This window comes from Tenrec ecaudatus, chromosome 2, assembly GCF_050624435.1.
Source record: "Tenrec ecaudatus isolate mTenEca1 chromosome 2, mTenEca1.hap1, whole genome shotgun sequence".
NCBI lineage: Eukaryota > Metazoa > Chordata > Mammalia > Afrosoricida > Tenrecidae > Tenrec > Tenrec ecaudatus.
This window is the reverse complement of record NC_134531.1, coordinates 195,537,470-195,553,741: the sequence shown is the minus strand read 5'-3', so window position 1 is coordinate 195,553,741 and position 16,272 is coordinate 195,537,470. Positions and strand designations below refer to the sequence as shown.

Genomic DNA, 16,272 nt, shown 5'->3' with positions numbered 1-16,272 from the left:
CTGCAGCCCTCAGAAGCCTCCCAGCCCACTTTCCCAACGTTCTAAAATTTCCAGAACTGAGTCTCAGTCTCAAGTCAGTCTGTTTGGGCCTATCACTGTGGTAAGGCCTGTCCCACCCATCATCACCAGATTGCCACCCAGGGCCCTGAGCCTGAGTGTGGGGAGGGCTCAGACCCTAGAAGGCAGGGGAGAGGACTGTGTCCTACATACAGATGCTGAACAGGTAGAAAGGCAGTTATCTGTTCTGGGGCGAGGGGTCCAAGACAGTGATGAATTCAGCCATCCTGAATGTGGTGATCCATTCTGCCAGTGACCTTGGAACAGATGCCCTCACTTCTTGGAGCTATGAGGCTGGTAGACACTGAAGGTTTCTTAAAGGGAGCTTTCTTAAAGGAGCTTTCTTAAGGGGAGTGTGGGCTGGAAATGTGTGGCCTCTATTGAAAGCAGGGGAGAACTGAGCATGGTTTCAGCAGGGGAGGGCAGTGGTTGGAGTTGCCTTGTGAAGTATACCTTGATGGTGGGTGGGTGGGGGCAGGGAAACGAGCTAAGATTGTGTGCTCAAGGTCAGCAGTTTGACTCTACCATTTGTTCTTCAGGAGAAAGATGAGTCTTTCTGTTCCTGTAAAGATGTTTTGTTACACTAAAGATTTACAGCTTCAGAAACCCAAAGGAGTTCTACTCTGTCCCATAGTAGTTGAAATCAACTCAGTGGCTGGGGGTTTGTTTATGTTGGTTGAGGCAGGACTGGGATCCAGAGGTCAGGTGCCTGGGTGCGAGGGTACTAGGGCAGAGGGACTTAGAAAGTGACACGGGGGACGAGAAGGAGTGCACCTACCAGAGTGAGTCTTGGTGATGGGGAAGGTTCAGGTAGAGACTGCTACCTGAGGTAGCTCTCGTTTCCTGGAACAGGACACAAGATAAAGGGTAGGGATAAAAGGTCAGTGTGATAGTTAAGAGTTAATGTCAACTGAATTTGTATGAAAGTGTACGGGCAGCCCATGACTTGATGATGCCTCCTTGGGGGCGTGGCCTTTTCTAGGAGACACACACTGAGGACTTCCTCTCTTGCCCTTCCCCTCCATCTTTGCTGGGACTGTGCTTCCAGGGGCGGCCCCATTGGCTGCGGCCCCAGAGAGCCAACTTCTGAGCTGTTGGCACCCATGTGCCATATTCCAACTGACCTTGGATCCACACGCCTCTTCACCCACTGGCCTGTGATTTCCCTGTTTCTTGCTCCATCTTTCTGTCTCTAAAGGCTACAACTACACTGAAGAGGGGTCCAGCTAGCATCACACCAAAGGACTTGAGTCAGACTGGGCTGGGATGTCTTCTTGATATGAAGGCTCTTCTTATACATATATGAGTGTCATTGGTTGTGTTTCTCTAAACAATGTAGCCTAAGACTTTCAGTGAACCCCCGTGGCACAGGTGGGTAAGTGATTGGCTACTAATCACAAGGTGGGTGGTTCAGGTCTACCTGGAGAAAGATGGGGGTGTCTGCTCTCTCCTGGATTAGTCTCTGAACCCCGAGTGAGGGTCAATAGGAGTCAGGATTGACTTCATGGCACTGAGTTTGGTTTGGGATGAAGCATCAGCAGGGACATGCTGAGGGTGCTAAGTATGGGGGACACTGGGACAATGTTTCCAAGATAGCTGGACACATCCCAAGGTGAGAGTGGGTCTGGGTGGGCAGCCTTGGGCATGGAGGTGGCAGGAAGGGCCATGAGGAAGTGGCCAGGCTGTCTCCAGCCAGCTGCTTTTCCCTGCCCTGGCTCACTAGAGCCCTGGTTTCCGCCCTCAGGCTGGCCAGGACTTCAGCTGTCTGGCCATTGTCACGCCTTCCCCAGCGCCCTGAGAAGGGCGGGGAGAACTCAGAGGCCACTCTTTCAGATCCAGCTGCTGAGCAGTGCAGCCCGGGCTGATAGAGATCTGCAGTAGCTCTCTCGCACACCAGCTCAGCCCCAGCAGAGCTGCCAGCACCATGGACGAGGTGGCTCTTCTGGCTACTGTCACCCTCCTGGGAGTCCTGTTGCAAGGTGGGCTGGCTCTGGTCTGAGGGGTGGGTGGGCCTCGGGCCTCTGCAGACTACCTTCTTGTTCTTCAAGCCCTGGGTAGGTGCTGGTGGGACCCAAGCCAGGTGAGAGGCAGAGGTGGAAGCCTCTAGGCCAGGTTCAGGATGCTATGGCCCAAGGAGGATGTCGCGCTCCAGGGCCTGAGTGCCTGCTGAAGGGCTTGCACTTTCCCTGGGGTGGAGAGGGAGAAAGCCCTGAGGGGTGTCTACAGGGTGAAGTCTGCAGGGCGTCTGTGTGAAAACCTTGGGCAGAGGACGGAGGCTGAGCAGGTGGGGGGTGCTGGCTCAGAGGGACCCTGCAGCAGACTACAAAAAGGTCCAGTTGAGGGAGGCAGGCAGGTACTTGGCTTGAGGTTGGGGAATGGCAGCCCTGGGCAGCAATGAGGAACCCTGGAGGAGGGCAGGCAGTCCCAGGACCGAGTAGGGCAGCAAAGATCGTGGGACTCAGGCACAGGGGAGGGTGATCAGGGTCATGGTGATCTGGTGGTCAGTACAGAAGTGGGATGGTAGTAGCCAAGTCCTTCCCTGCAGAGGAAAGAATTGCACGGCCATCCCTAGAGAACCGCGACAAATGCACAGGACTGCATGTCTGCAGAGGGCCTGGCACCTAAGATACTAAGGCCTTCAAACCTTCAGGAAGAAACTGGAAACACCAAGTATTGGGAGAGGGGCATGAGGTGGGTCCAGGGCAGGTGAACGACGAAACTGAGATAGGAGCCCAAGGCAGTTTGCAAGTCCAGAGGCTCAGGCTTGACTGACCCTGGTTAAGAGGTGCCTCTTGCTGAGTTCCATCCGGGGAACCAGAACCACGAGTCACAGGGTATGTACTGCCCTGCACCTCAAGGGATGCTGCTGCCAGCCGTCCTCAGGCCCTTCCTGTTCTGAGACCCCAAAGGTAAGGTCCAAGTCCCAAAAGTTGAGCTGTACATTTGCCTGTGTTTTGCAAGTCAAATGAATCGAGAGCAGAGGGGCCCTTCCCTATGGGCCAGGTGTCCCTGTGTCTGCCTCACCACCTCAGTACAGAGCAGAGCAGGGCCCGGTGCCCAGTCAACTGTGGAGTAAGGAGGAAAGGGGAGGGCCAGGCTGGAGAATGCAGAACATCCGACCTGACTCCCACTCCCTCCTCCCCAGCCTACTTCTCCCTGCAGGTGATCCGGGCGCGCCGTACCTTCCGCGTGTCACCGCCGCTCACCACCGGCCCACCCGAGTTCGAGCGTGTCTTTCGAGCCCAGTGAGCCGTGGGACGGGAAGGGCGAGGCCCCGGCGGTCCCCGGGCAGAGCCCCAGCCTGGCGTCGTTCTCATGGCAACCCCCGCCCCCCCCCTGCTCCTGTAGGGTGAACTGCAGCGAGTACTTCCCGCTGTTCCTCGCCACGCTCTGGGTGGCCGGAGTCTTTTTCCACCAAGGTCTGGGCGCAGGCAGGGTGCAGGCACTGGAGGCGGGTGCGGGGGGGTGCAGCAATCGTGCTTACGCCTCCCGCCCCTACCTCTCCCAGAGGCGGCGGCCGTGTGCGGCCTGGTCTACCTGTTCGCACGCCTCCGCTACTTCCACAGCTATGCGCGCTCCGCGCACCTCAGGTGAGAGCCAGGGAAGGCATCCCGGGATGGGAAGCAGGTAGGGGAAGGTGGCTTGACAGCAGGGGGGGTAGGGGGAGGGGAAGAGGCGTGGCCACAGGGTTGGCGGAGACCAGTCCTAGAGAGGGCCCTGTCCTGGGACTAGCGCGTGGGCGGTGGGCGGCCCGCCGCCTGCCCCGCCCCCGCCCCACTGAGCCCCGCCCACAGGCTGGCCCCGCTCTACATGAGCGCGCGCGCGCTCTGGCTGCTCGTGGCGCTGGCGGCGCTCGGCCTGCTCGGCCACTTCCTCCCCGCGCTGCGCGCGGTGCTCCTGCGGCGGCTGCGGACGCTGCTGCAGGGCGCCTGAGCCCCAGGACGCCGCGGGATCCGAGGAGCCGGAGCCCGGAGGATGGGCGGGGGAGCGGATGGGGTGGCGATGCTCACGCTCCAGCCCCCAAATTAAAATTCTCGTGACCGAATCCCCGCCGTTTTCTCTGGGTCGGACCTGCCTGAGGGTATCTGGGAGGCCGCTAGCGGGGCTTCGGAAGAACAAGAGCCCGAATCTTGCCCTCTCCCACCGTCCCCCGGGGATGTCCTCCTCGCAGCAATCCTGTGGGAGACTTTCCCCACCAAGGACTCTGTTGCCTTCCCCTTCTGCTCCCCTTTCCTTCCCCCTCGCCCAACTCCCCCCACCACCCCGCCTGGGCCTGGAGGCCACTACCAGAGCCCCGAGGAGGCTGGATGCTGGGAGAGAGGACCTGGGGCAGCTGGTTTCCCCGGCAGCTCTGACTCTCCCACGAGGGGCGGGGGGGAATATGTGGTAGGGGTGCATGGGCAGAATCGGAGGTGGCACGGTGGAATATTCTGGCCCAGGGTCTACTCTACACCCCATTCAGCTTTAGCTCAGGCACAGATCCAGGACCGGGAGCATTCACTTTGGAGGCACAGACTTCGTTAACCCTTTATTACAAGTCACGCTCTTATAGAAGTATATGTGGACTTACGTGAAAAAATCAAATGTATCCAAGAATAAAAAACACAGCACATAAAGTAGTATATGCATTCCAGTGTTCGCTCCGGAGACATGAACGCCCAGATAAAAGCTCTTCTCAAAGGGCCTGGCTTGAGCTGGCCAGTGAGAACGTTCTGGGCGGCTGGGCCAGCCCTCAGGCACAGTGGGGGGCCGCCTGCCTCCTCTGCGGCCCAGTGGGGCAACGGGCAGCACCAGCTCCTGAGGCCTCGGGCCTGCAGCAGACTCCAGTACCGCCCAGGCCCTGCACCAGGCAGAACCCTTCTGGCTGGGGTGGCCTCGCTAGGTCCTCCCCTGGCAGCATCAGAGACATCGAGGGCCTGTGGACTTCAGGTACTGCCACACACATCCTCAGAACCCTTGACTTAGTCGGCCTTTTTCAGGAAGATCTGAAAGAGTGAGACTCAGGGTCAGCAGGGCTGGGAGCAATTGGCCTGGTCCAGCTACCATACCCTCCCCCTACCCCTGCCCGCCTTACCTCACTCAGAATGACCCACACGGGTGAGTCTGTCTGGATGGAGAGACGCAGTGCTTCCAGGGGACCAAAGGCAGGGTCCACCTCGCCCTCAGCCACACCCTTGTGGAAGGAGCCTACGGGAGGGCAGTGTTGAAAGGTGGTCCCAGAGCCCCCAGGAAGTCCACCTGCTCAGTGTCCCCCCTACGCCCACCCCCACACTCACTGATCTGGAGGTAGCCATCAGGGCTCCTAGGGTACCGGAGAGTGGCTGAGCGGCCCTCCTGCAGGGCCTCCTTGTCTGACTGGGGATTCTGGAGACACAAGAGAGAGGTTGGACCACCACCATGGCTAGGGAAGGGCCAGGCCTCAGTCAAACCCCCCTCCCCAGCCCTCGCACACTCACATCAAAGGGCAGCACCTCCACCGAGGTGTTAAAGAGCTTGTCCTCCGGGTGCTCGATGTTCCCGCTGCGGAAGAAGAACCTGCAGCAGACAGGCCTGTGAGCTGCTGCATGGCAGCCCCTCCCCCACCAAAGAAAAGGGGCAGGCCTGGGCCACAGGGAGGGGGAGATCGGGGAACGGCCACCAAGGCAGTACTCATTGGGAATCCTGGCGATGGGCGTCATTACTGAGTTCTTTCGGGCACTGCTGCCCGGGCCCTTACAAGGCAGCTACCCTTACGGAGGAGCCCCACTTTTCGGGGAAGGAAATTGAGGCACGGTGAGGTTCAGTCACTGGCTGCAGGCCATGAAGGGGTACAGATAGTTGAGGTGAGGCCTGCTCCCTGAGGGCTAGGGGCTACCCGGACCCCTCCCCCAGCATGGATGCTGGCACTGACCGCTCAAGGCGAAGTGGCTGGAAGAAGCGGAAGCGGATGAAGTCCCCTGCGGTGGGGGTGAAGGCCCAGAAGAAATCCTCACGCAGGTAGGCCTTCTCCAGGGTGAAGTGCTGGTATGTCTTGAGGCTCGTGCTCACCTCGGCTGGCGGGTTGACGTGCTCTTTCCGAAGGGACTGCTTCCCGAAGTCCTTGTCCTGCAGCCACGGAGAGAGAACAGGTGCTAGGGACTGCAGTCCCGAGTCTGCCCTGCTGCCCCGCACCTGCCCTAGCCTCGAGCACTCGACCTGAACTCAGCCTGGAGGACCCAGCGAGCATGTGGCTCGGCATACCTTGAGTTTTTGGATCTTGCCGGCCAGCGATGAGTGAGTACCCACATGCTGGAAGAGCGATGGCTTGAAGCGGATCCTAAGATTGGCCTTCTGCCGGTCACAGTGCTTCTGCAGAGGAAGGGTGACACCTAAGGTTAGCTGGTCAAGGCTGGGTCTCACCTGGGGGCCAGCCAGGAGCCTCCTGCAGCAGGGTCACACATGTGGACAGGGACCTGCGCAGAGCCTATATGTCCCCTGCCCGCCTGCCGCTACGCGGCCCAGACTCACTGCATCCTTCTCAGGGTTGCAGACCTTCACCCACAGAATGTGGTCCAGGAGCCAGTCAATGGGTTTGTCCCGGTAGAACATGAGGATGAACTCCACAATCAGGCTCAGGTCTAGTGACTTGAACATCTTGCCTGGGGGTGGGGGTGGGAGGGGCTGAATGGGCAGAAGCTGCCCCACTCTTAATACACAGGGGGCTGGGGGGTGGATCCCGGGGCAAACCCCAAGAAGCTACAGGCAGGTGTGAGCGCAGAAGACAGATGGAGATGAGCCAGCCATCCTGATGTAGCTGGGGGATGGGGTGGGCAGGAACAGATGGGGCTGGGGTGGGCATTCCAGGCAGGGTTGGAATCTGGGCAGAGACTGGCAAACCTGACACAGCATGCTTATGGGAGCGAGGAGCAGGGTAAACAGAGAGGGCAGGCAGAGAGGTGGGCTGGCTGGAGGGCTGTGGGCAGGGGCGGGGCACACCAATGAAGCCGAGCTGGGAAAACTCCAGGATCATCCAGTCCTCTGAGGGCTGCTGGAGGGCGAAGTTCTTCATGGTGCTCAGGTAGTTGGGCTTGGCTACAATGTCATCCTCCAGCTGCACAGGCAGGAGGGTGATTCCAGGCTTACTGCTGAGCCCTGGCTTGGACTCAGGATGGACATGGCAGGGCAGGGCTCAGCATCAAGGTCCAACCAAAGTTCAAGGAGCAAGGGGGCAGTAAAGCCCCCATGGGTCCTTGACCCACACCACCCTCCGGTGGAGAAGCGTTTCAACGCTGACCTGCACGTAGTAGATGCCTTTGGACTGCGCATACATCATGAGGAAGCAGTAATCGAGGTTCTGTTTGGTCCTCCACCTGTGGACAGGGGGCAGGGGCCTCAGATATACAGGATTCCCCCACCTCCAGGGGGACTACCATCACCTGGGCTAGCAAGGGCTGCAGGGAGGCCTCCGAGTAGGAAGGGACCTGGCCCCATCATGCAGGTGCTGGAAAAACGGGGGCACTGTGGGGAAGGGTCCTGGACTTGGGTTGGTAGGCCGGATTCTCATCCCATGTAGGTGGGGCCACAGTCATACCTGACTCTCTCCTTGGGGTCCCCAAAGGATTCTCGGAGGCGGGAGAAGTCAGGGTAGAAGTGGGGGGAGGGGGAGATGACCTCCAGGAGCCCGGAATGGATCTCCGTGGGGAACCTGGGGAACAGACAGGAAGGCCCAGTGGGTGTGTAGGCCCATGCACAAGGGACCAAGAGGAAAAACTGAGCTAGCTAGATCTTCGCCTTTGTCCAAGTGCCACCACGGTGCTCCCCTCCTCCTGCCCCTCCCCAGCTTACGGAGGCACTGGGGCTCGGAGGAGGGGACGGGCCACCTACACACATGTGCACACACACACACACACTCATTTCAGGAAACAGAAACCGCCTCCCAGGCCCAGGGTCACCCCTTCCACCAGTTCTGTCAGCCTGCCACTACTCACAAGGCCTTGATGTTCTCTGTCACTGCCGAAGTGTACTGTGGGTCAGTCTGTGGAGAGACCAAGCACTCTAAGCAGAGCCTCCACCCCAAAATAGTCTGGGGAGAAAGGGCTGGACTGGGGCACAGGCCCACACGTGTAGTGGGGGGTCCCTGAGGGCCTGCAAAGGAGGGCTGGGCCTGGGTCTCTGGGCACGACAGGTGCCTCAGAAAAATCCCTTAGAGAACACTGAGCAGTGGGGCAGGAGGTCAAGGTAACTGTACTTCCATGAGAGGGTGAGCGCTAGAATGTTCCTATTTCACCTTGATTTCTTGGGGGCGGGGGCTGGTGGCGTAGTGGGTTAGGCGTTGGGTCACTAAGCCTAAGGTCAACAGAATAAAACAGTAGCCACTCCTCGAGAGAAAGAAGGGGCTTTCTACTGCCAAATCGAGCTAACGTTTCAGTTAGCAAAGGGGCAGTTCTACCCTGTCTTACAGGATCGCTTTGAGCGAGGTGGCATCGACTCTATGGCAGTGAGTTGGGGTTTTTTTTTTTTTTTTTTTCACAAGAGAAAAGCTTGTAGTTAGTTCAGGGATCGTTTGCTGGCCCTTAGGAGCATTTTCCAGTCCAGTCTGTTGGGGCACCACGCCCTGGCCCCAAAGTCCACTTTCAGGGTTTTTTTTTTTTGTTATCTTGATTTGTAACATATTTCAGATAGCTTTTACACCCACAATGCTGTGCTGGCTTGAGTTCTTTTGTGTTAGGTGGCCCTGAGAGTCTGTCTCTCTGAGCGCCCAGCCCACTTGCCTCGGCGATCAGCACCACGATGACCGAGTCCTCCTTCTCCTGTGGGCTCAGCTCCGAGATAAGCGAGTGCAGAGTGTCTGTCAGGTACGAGTGCACCTCACGCCGAACACTCGGGATGCCCATCACCACGGACACTGCAGGGGCGGCAGGGACCACGCTGGGCACGGCGTGAGGGGGGGTGGGGGACTGGGGGCGGGTTGCTGCACCACCCACCTCGCGCCCACCCGGGCCCCGCCCCTACCTCCGGTGCGGCCCTGGCCCACACGCACCGCCGGCTGCAGGCTGCTCTCCTTGGCCAGCAGGTGTGGCAGGTGATGGAAGACCGTGGGCAGGTGTAGCACGTGCTTGTGCGATGCGTTCCACGGTTTGAGTCGCGTCTCCTCTGGGTGGGTGGAGACCGGACCCATCAGAGATGCGCGGCTTCCCACCAGCTTACTCTCCTGGCGTGTCCTGCCCAGGTGCTCACCTGTTAGGCGACCCCAGGTGCGATTGCTGTCTCCATCACGCAGCGCCTGCCTTTCTGACACGGCCCTCTTGATGTCGTCCAGCACCAGGTTGAGCTCCTTGGAGCGCTTGAGGCTTTCCTGCTCAGCGGCGTGCAAGCGATCCCGGAGCGCCAGGAACTCCCGCTGGTACACGTCCACAACGTCGCCTGCGGGCAGGGGGAATGGCTTCACCTAGGTGGCCTAGAGCTGCCCTAAGCCCTCTGAGCCTGCCAGTGGGCGAGCCCATCTCTGCTGGTCTGGGGCTTTGCTCCAGGAAGCTATCCAGTTACAGAAGCGTCGCCCTCAAGTCACAAGAGCACTCAGGACACTCATGCTTGGGGAAGAACAGTCCCCCCCACCAAAGGAAGGAGTCGCCTCTAGTGGCCCCACCCGGTCATTTTCTCCTTTGAGGAGCATCTGAAGTGGGAGGACCCAGAGCTGACTGAGAGGCAGGTTCCTGTGGGGCAGGAATGGGCAGAAGGGCTCTGGACTGAATCGGATTTATCCGTTGGTTCCCAAGTCTGTTTCTCCTAGTGCTTGCTCCTTGCAGGGGATGGGGCAACCCAGACACCAACCAGGCCGAAGGACCTGGCCCTTCCTCAAGGGTCCCCTCAGCTCCCCTAGACGTCGCCTTTTTCTCTCTGCACTTGTATTTTGCTCCCTGCTCCATCATTGGCAAGGTCACAGGCAGCCCTCCCCCCTCCCTGGACCACTCCTCCCACCCTCCATTGGGAGGGAACCTGGCACAGGATTGGTGACAGCATGCACCCAGCGGGCTCATCCTCACTGTGGCTCACCAGGTACTAGGGAGGTGCTCTGGAATGTCATGCCGGCCCGCTCTCAGCGGCCCTGGGAGCCTATCCTGTGGCTACAGTCCCATTTCTCAGATGAAACAAACAAAGCTCCAGGACACACTCAGAAGTGTCCACCCACAGAAGAATGAGTACGCAGTCTGCGCACACAATGGAATACTCCTCAGCCATAAAGAGAGATCATGTTGATTCAAGCTACACGGATGGACCCGGAAAACACTAACCCCAAACCAAACTCGCTGCCATCGAGTCTGTTCTGACTCAGAGCAACCCTAAGAAGACAGGGTGGAACTGCCTGTGTGGGTTTCCAAGCGTTACCGCAACTCTTCACGGGAATGGAGCGTCTCCTCTTTCTCCTGTGCAGTGGCAGGTGGTCGCGAACTGCCAACCATGCCGTTGGAAACCCATCGAATAACCGTTACACCATCAGGAATCATCACCCCGAGTGAAATACACCAGACACAAAAAGACAGCTACTGTAGGATGCCATCATACTGTGGGAGACCCAGAATCAGCCAGTGTGGGGGAACCCGTGTTTGTTTGTGGTTACGGGAAGGAGGGGAGCGAAGAAACACAAGGGCTCACTGCCTAGCGGCCACTGAGTCCCTAGTAAGGGTGATGGAAAATTTTGGAAATGAAGAGCGACTGTTGTTAATTAATGTAATTCATTACAGAAGTGTAATTAATGTCATTGAGCTGTACAAGTGAAAAATGTTAGGGTGGTAAATGCCGTTATATATATTTTGACCCCAGTAAAAGAAACCAACAAAGAGGCCCGGGATCACCCGTGAGGGGGCAGCAGAGAGGAAACAGGAGCTCTGAAGGCTCTCAAGCCCGTCTCTCCGAGACCTTCGAGGGTGTGCATACTGCCTCAAGAGGACCCATGCCAGAACTTCAGGCTGCGTCCCAGCTGGTGGCAGCTGGGCCCAGGGCAGCAGGGGTGCAGGGTGACCAGGAGCAGTCAAGCCACAATCAACATTGCACAGGAGGGGCAGGTGGCATCCTCCCCCACACCCAGGGGACTGCCTGGCGGTGTAGAAGAGTCTCCAGGGTGCCAAGCTACAGGAACCGACCAGCAAGACTGAGATAAACAACATCCTGCCAGCAGGGTGCCAGCAGTTTCTGCTGGGCTCTGCTTTCAAGGTCTTTTCTAATCTAGCCGTTGCCCCTTTCTTGGCTCTTACCCGCAGCTCCAGTTCCGTATCTGAGGTCTACAGTGCGAGTCTCGTTTCTCTTCCGGGCCTGGTGAGAACCACTGAACCTGGTGGCGATGTCTCCGACTCTGGGAAGACCTCCAGATGCCCTTCTTCACCAGGACAGCTCATCCAATCCCTGCTCCCTGGTAGCTTCACAGCCCCTCCCCGCCAGCGGGTCTTCGGAGGGCGCCACTCCCACAAGCTTGTGGACCAAAGGTCACCCATGACCCAGGTAAAAGTCCAACCACCTGGCACACACCCATTTACAGCCAGAGCTGGAAAGCTGAAGGAGGAGGAAGGCTGGAGGCAGCCAGGGACTTGGAGCTACAGGAGAGGCTGGGGGGTAGGGGAGCCAAGTGGATCTTCCCATGATTCCATACCCGCTCCTCACCCAGCCCAGCCCTCTTATTTTCCCCTTCCCCGTTCTGCCCAAACTCACCGCCATCAAGCCCGTGCCGACTCACACTGACCCTAAAGGACAGGGTAGAACTGTGCGTTTCTGAGATTGTAACTGCTTACAGGAGCAGAAAGCCCAGACTTTCTCTCGCGAAGCAGGTGGTGGTTTCAAACTGCCGACCTTTTGGTTAGCAGCCCAGCGTGTAAGCATTATACCACCCAGCCTAAGCTAAAGGTTGAGGCCTGCAGAACTTTCAGAGGGCCCCAGGAGAGGGGGGATTGGTTACAGACGTGAGGGTCTGTGCTGACCTCCCTAGAGGAGCCAGGGCCACTTCCAACATTAATCTGCCCTGTGCTGTGAGAGCACACTCGCATGCGGGCACACAGGGAGGGTGCCCAGTGGGCCCACCAAGCCCCTAGGAGAGTTATGCCCCAGGATGAGGTGCATAGCTCCCGCTTGCTTGCAGTAGCACCTCAGGCCACTTACCCAAGGCCTGGGTTCTCCCTTGTCTCAGGGCAACATCCATGGCAGCCCCCTGGAGCAGGTTCACTCTAACATGGGAGGAGGCAGAGAGAGGCTCAGCCACCTGCACCCAGCCTGCTCTCTAGTGCTGGCCTCCCCCAGCCTCCCATCAGGACTTGAGCTTCCTGTGTACAAGGAGGATATGAGTCCAATGGGTGTCTCTCAGCAGCCTGTCTTCCCAGACCCTCACTCCTGGCCTGAGCAGTGGGCCCATTTGATACTTGCCTGTTGAAGCCCGAAATGAGCTCTGTGCCCACCTCCTCATGAGCTGGGCTTTATGACACACCTTGCCAGGCCACCCTGACACCCTACAGGCCTCATGGGGCTGGAGGCTGGACTGGGGTGGTGAGTGAGCTAGAAGGTAACTCAAGTGATGGGCAGAGACAAAGGGCTGAGCCAGGTATGCTGCTGCTGTTGCTACTATCCCCACCTTCAGGGACACACACACTCACACACACCACGGAGCTGGGCCACATTGGTAGTAGTGTGGTCTGCTGGCTTTTGCACTCCCTCCTCTGAAAGTAGGACCACCTGTGGGGCCAGAGGCCCTCGAACCACAATTTTCAGTCTGGTTCCCTCTTGGTTGAAGAAACAGATTTAAGAGCCAAGCTTCCGCCCTAATACTTAGGTTGGGGTGATAGGTTCAGAAGGGCCCAAGCAGATGCCAATTTTTGCTGCTAGCGAGAGAGAGAGAGAGAGAGAGAGAGAGAGAGAGAGAGAGAGAGAGAGAGAGAGAGAGAGAGAGAGAGAGAGAGAGAGAGAGAGAGAGAGAGAGATCGCCTTTCTAGACCCGGCAGTCTCTAGGAGTCAACGGCAGCAGCCATCCTTCTTAAAATCCAGCTTTGGTGATGGGCAGCCTGGCCTGGACACTGGGGAGGGCTGGATTGTGTGGGTACTGCCCAGGGCCAGCCCCCTGGAGGATCTGCTGATACCTCCCTGGGGATCAGGTGTGTGGCTAAGGGATAGAGTTGGAGGGCTATCTGGGTTGTTTCAGAATAAGGCTGAATGTGAAACTGGGCTCCAAACCCTTGCCCAGGCTTAAGATTCCTTTCTACCCCTTGACCCTGGGGTGTCCTCTTATCTTCCCTCAGCTTCCAGGAAGTCCTGAGACTTCTGTCCCCTTGCCCTGAAGATTATGACTCCTCTGCCTTCCCCTAAGGCCTGGTACCAGGGCCAGTCCTATTCTGAGCCTCTTGTCTACTGTAAACTAGAAGCCAGGGTCCAGTCTGTCCTCAGCCCTGCTCAGTCCAGCATCACCCAGGCTGAACACAGAATGAGTTGTCTGATGGGAGAATCATAGAGATTCTCATCACAGTCTTCTCTTGAGACCCTCATGGAAACAGGCACTGTCTCTCCATCCCTCACAACTCCCCGGGATTCCCCGAAAGACGAGGAGCCCTATGTCCGAGTGTCACACTCTGCTGGCTGGTCTTGCTCACATCCCCAGATCCTCGCAGAGCCTACCCCTTGGATGTCCCCTACTTTGGCACAGCAAGACTTAGATGGAGTCACTGGAACCTGCCTACCCCACTGCTTCTTGAGGCTGGCTTCCTATGGGGAACCAGGCTTCCAGAGAGGGCCCTAGTGGGGAACCCTGCGTGAAGCTTCTGCCATCAGATGGGCATGTGGCTGCTACAGGAAACACACATGAACTGGTCTGGCTGAAGTTAAGTTTCATGAGTTTATCACTCATCTACAATGGGACCAGTGTACCTCAGCCTCCAGCTATGGCCCCACTTAGACCTCAGTGCCAACGCCACCATGGCAGTCTCCTGACAGTACCACTGTCCCATGGGGCCCAAATGTCCTCCCCTGTGACATGCCTCACCCACTGAGTCTCTGGCATAACCATATCCTCCCCAGGGATTCATGTTGGATCCACAGAGAACTTGCTCCCAACATGCCCTCCTAATGCCAGACCCTAGTACTAGAGCCGCCCCCCACCCAGCCCCAGCCCAGGCCCCCAACAGTACAACTGCAGTTGGCTGGGCTGGCAGGAGCCTGGTGGGCAGTAGGGGCTTGGTGGATCAGAATGGTTCCAGCTCCTCCCATCCTTTCCCTGCCAGCCTTATCTAGTGTGGGGTTGGGAACAGAGAAGCAGGAGGGAGACACGGGTTCAGCTGGCCCCACTCTGATTCTGCCCAGCCTCCTACAGGAAGGCCCGGAGGCAGGAAGGAAGCAGTTTTCCCAGAGCCTCCTGTGCTTCAGGCCAGGGGACAGGGGCCTCTGAGGGCTTCCTCATCCCTTCAGCACCAAAAAACTGCTGCCAGTGTGCGGCTTGCCTCACGCCAAGCTACTGGCCAGGCGGAGAGGGCCAAGGCCAGCCTGAGCAGGGCCAGCTGACCAAACTCCAGGCAGGGAGGTGGCCCAGTCAACCCACACAAAGTTAAAAGTGCAGAAGGTCTGAGCTGGCTGTTCAGGAGGCTCTCCATTCTCCCCCTAAGCCAGGGGCCACGTGAAGCCTTTCCAGCACCCAGGCACCTGGGTCCTTAAGGCAGCTGTCAGGTCCTGTCCAGTGAACTGCCCCAGAGAGCAAGATGCAGGAGCAAGGAAGGTGGCCCTAGGGCTGCCTCTGTACACCTGTGTCAGAACAGTGGCCCTGTTCTCCAGGTGGACCGCCTAGGGTCCACTTGATTACAGCCACCTCTGTGACCTTGTATCTCAGCCTCTTGTTCAGAACTCTTGAGGGTCCCCCAGCACCGTCAGATACACGCGACCACCGCAACATCAGCGTAACTATGCATAGAGGCCAGCCCACGTTCTGAATGCCCACCCCCACCTCACCCCAACAGGTCGGCCCAACGGCCCAGCCCTCCTGGACAGGAAGACTCGCTATTCTAGCGGCAAACAAGTGGGGCGAGGATGGGAGGGGCGTCCTCCTAGCTGCCCGGGCGGGGAAGGGGCGCCTGCGTCGGCGTCGCGCTGCCTCCCACGGCCACTGCCCGGACCCCACTCGGCGCTGGCGCCCAGGTGCGCCCAGGTGCGGGGCCGGGCCTGCGCGGCGGTGGAGGCGGGGGACCCACCTTTCTGGCCGCTGAGCGCCGCGTACCAGGAGAGCGAGAGGAAGGCGCACAGGCAGAAGAGCAGCAGCGTCAGGAAGGTGCCATTGCGGAGCCTCATCTCCTCGAGTGCGCGGCGGGCGCCGGCGGGGCCGAGGCCGCATGGCCCGGGGGACCGGGGCCGGGGCGCGGGGACCGGGCGGCGACGAGGGCCCCGGCCCCGGGGCGGGGAGGGACTGGGGCTCGGGGCCCGGGGCCGGGCGGGGGTGCAGTCGGGTCGGGATGGGGACCTGGCCCGCGGCGGCGCCGACCACTCCTCCGGGGCGCGGGCTGTCCTGCTCGGCGGCGGCGGCGGCGGCGGGCCGGGCAGGGCCGGGCAGGGCTGGGCTGGGCTGGGCTGGACGCGAGAGCCGCGGCCCGGCCTGGATCCGGGGCCGCCGCGGAGTCGGCAGCGAAGGGCGGGGCGGCCCGGATTTAAAGGGGCCGCGTCACCCGCCGCCGCCGCCGCCGCCGCTGTTGCCGCCACGAGGGGGCGGGTGAGGTTGCCGGAGCCGGGGGAGCCGGGGAAGCCACCCGCCGGGCCGGGGCCGTTGCACCCAGGAGGGCGCGCGCCTCCCGGGCGTTGCGCCTCAGGTGGCACGAGGCTGGAGCGGTCGCTGGGGAGGCCCGGGCCGCGCGCTGGAAGCGGCGGGCCGGGACCTCCGCTCGCGCTCAGCAATCGCTCCGTCAAATAGCTCCGGGCCCGAGGGGTCCAAGAGCTGGGAAGGGACAGGGCGCTGGAGCTGCCCGCCCCTGGGGGCCCAACTGCCTGGGCGCCGGGGCCCCAGGGCGAGGCCTGTAAAGGAGTGACCGGGCTTGGGCGAGCGCTCCCGACGGGTGAAACAGGGGCAGCGGGCCGTTCCCAGGAGCACGGGGACCAGCCTGGCATGGCTCGCCGCCTCGGTCGGTCGGGCGCAGCGTGGCCCGGAGCCAGGCAGCAGCCAGGGCGTCGGGGAAGGGCCCGAGGCCTCTGGGGCTTTATCGCAGGGTGCTAAGACCTCTGTGGAACCAGGCTGCAGACAAATCGGGGGTTGAC

General features: G+C 59.7%; 2 protein-coding genes across 2 annotated transcripts; one reads left to right on the top strand and one right to left on the bottom strand.

Moving 5' to 3' along the window:
- Nucleotides 1-1,981: 1,981 nt before the first annotated feature.
- LTC4S (leukotriene C4 synthase) lies at nt 1,982-3,990 on the top strand. Its single transcript, XM_075542755.1, has 5 exons — nt 1,982-2,036; nt 3,203-3,302; nt 3,406-3,476; nt 3,566-3,647; nt 3,852-3,990. Exons 1-5 carry the CDS (start codon nt 1,982-1,984, stop codon nt 3,988-3,990), a joined length of 447 nt encoding a protein of 148 aa, XP_075398870.1.
- Nucleotides 3,991-4,572: 582 nt separating this feature from the next.
- MGAT4B (alpha-1,3-mannosyl-glycoprotein 4-beta-N-acetylglucosaminyltransferase B) lies at nt 4,573-15,633 on the bottom strand. The gene is made up of 15 exons (XM_075542107.1): nt 15,222-15,633; nt 9,253-9,438; nt 9,028-9,168; nt 8,787-8,920; nt 8,004-8,050; nt 7,607-7,720; nt 7,310-7,385; nt 7,012-7,126; nt 6,544-6,674; nt 6,277-6,384; nt 5,948-6,141; nt 5,514-5,592; nt 5,334-5,421; nt 5,132-5,244; nt 4,573-5,042 (listed from the first exon to the last, which is right to left on the bottom strand). Exons 1-15 carry the CDS (start codon nt 15,316-15,318, stop codon nt 5,019-5,021), a joined length of 1,647 nt encoding a protein of 548 aa, XP_075398222.1. The 5' UTR covers nt 15,319-15,633; the 3' UTR covers nt 4,573-5,018.
- Between the last annotated feature and the right edge of the window lie 639 nt (nt 15,634-16,272).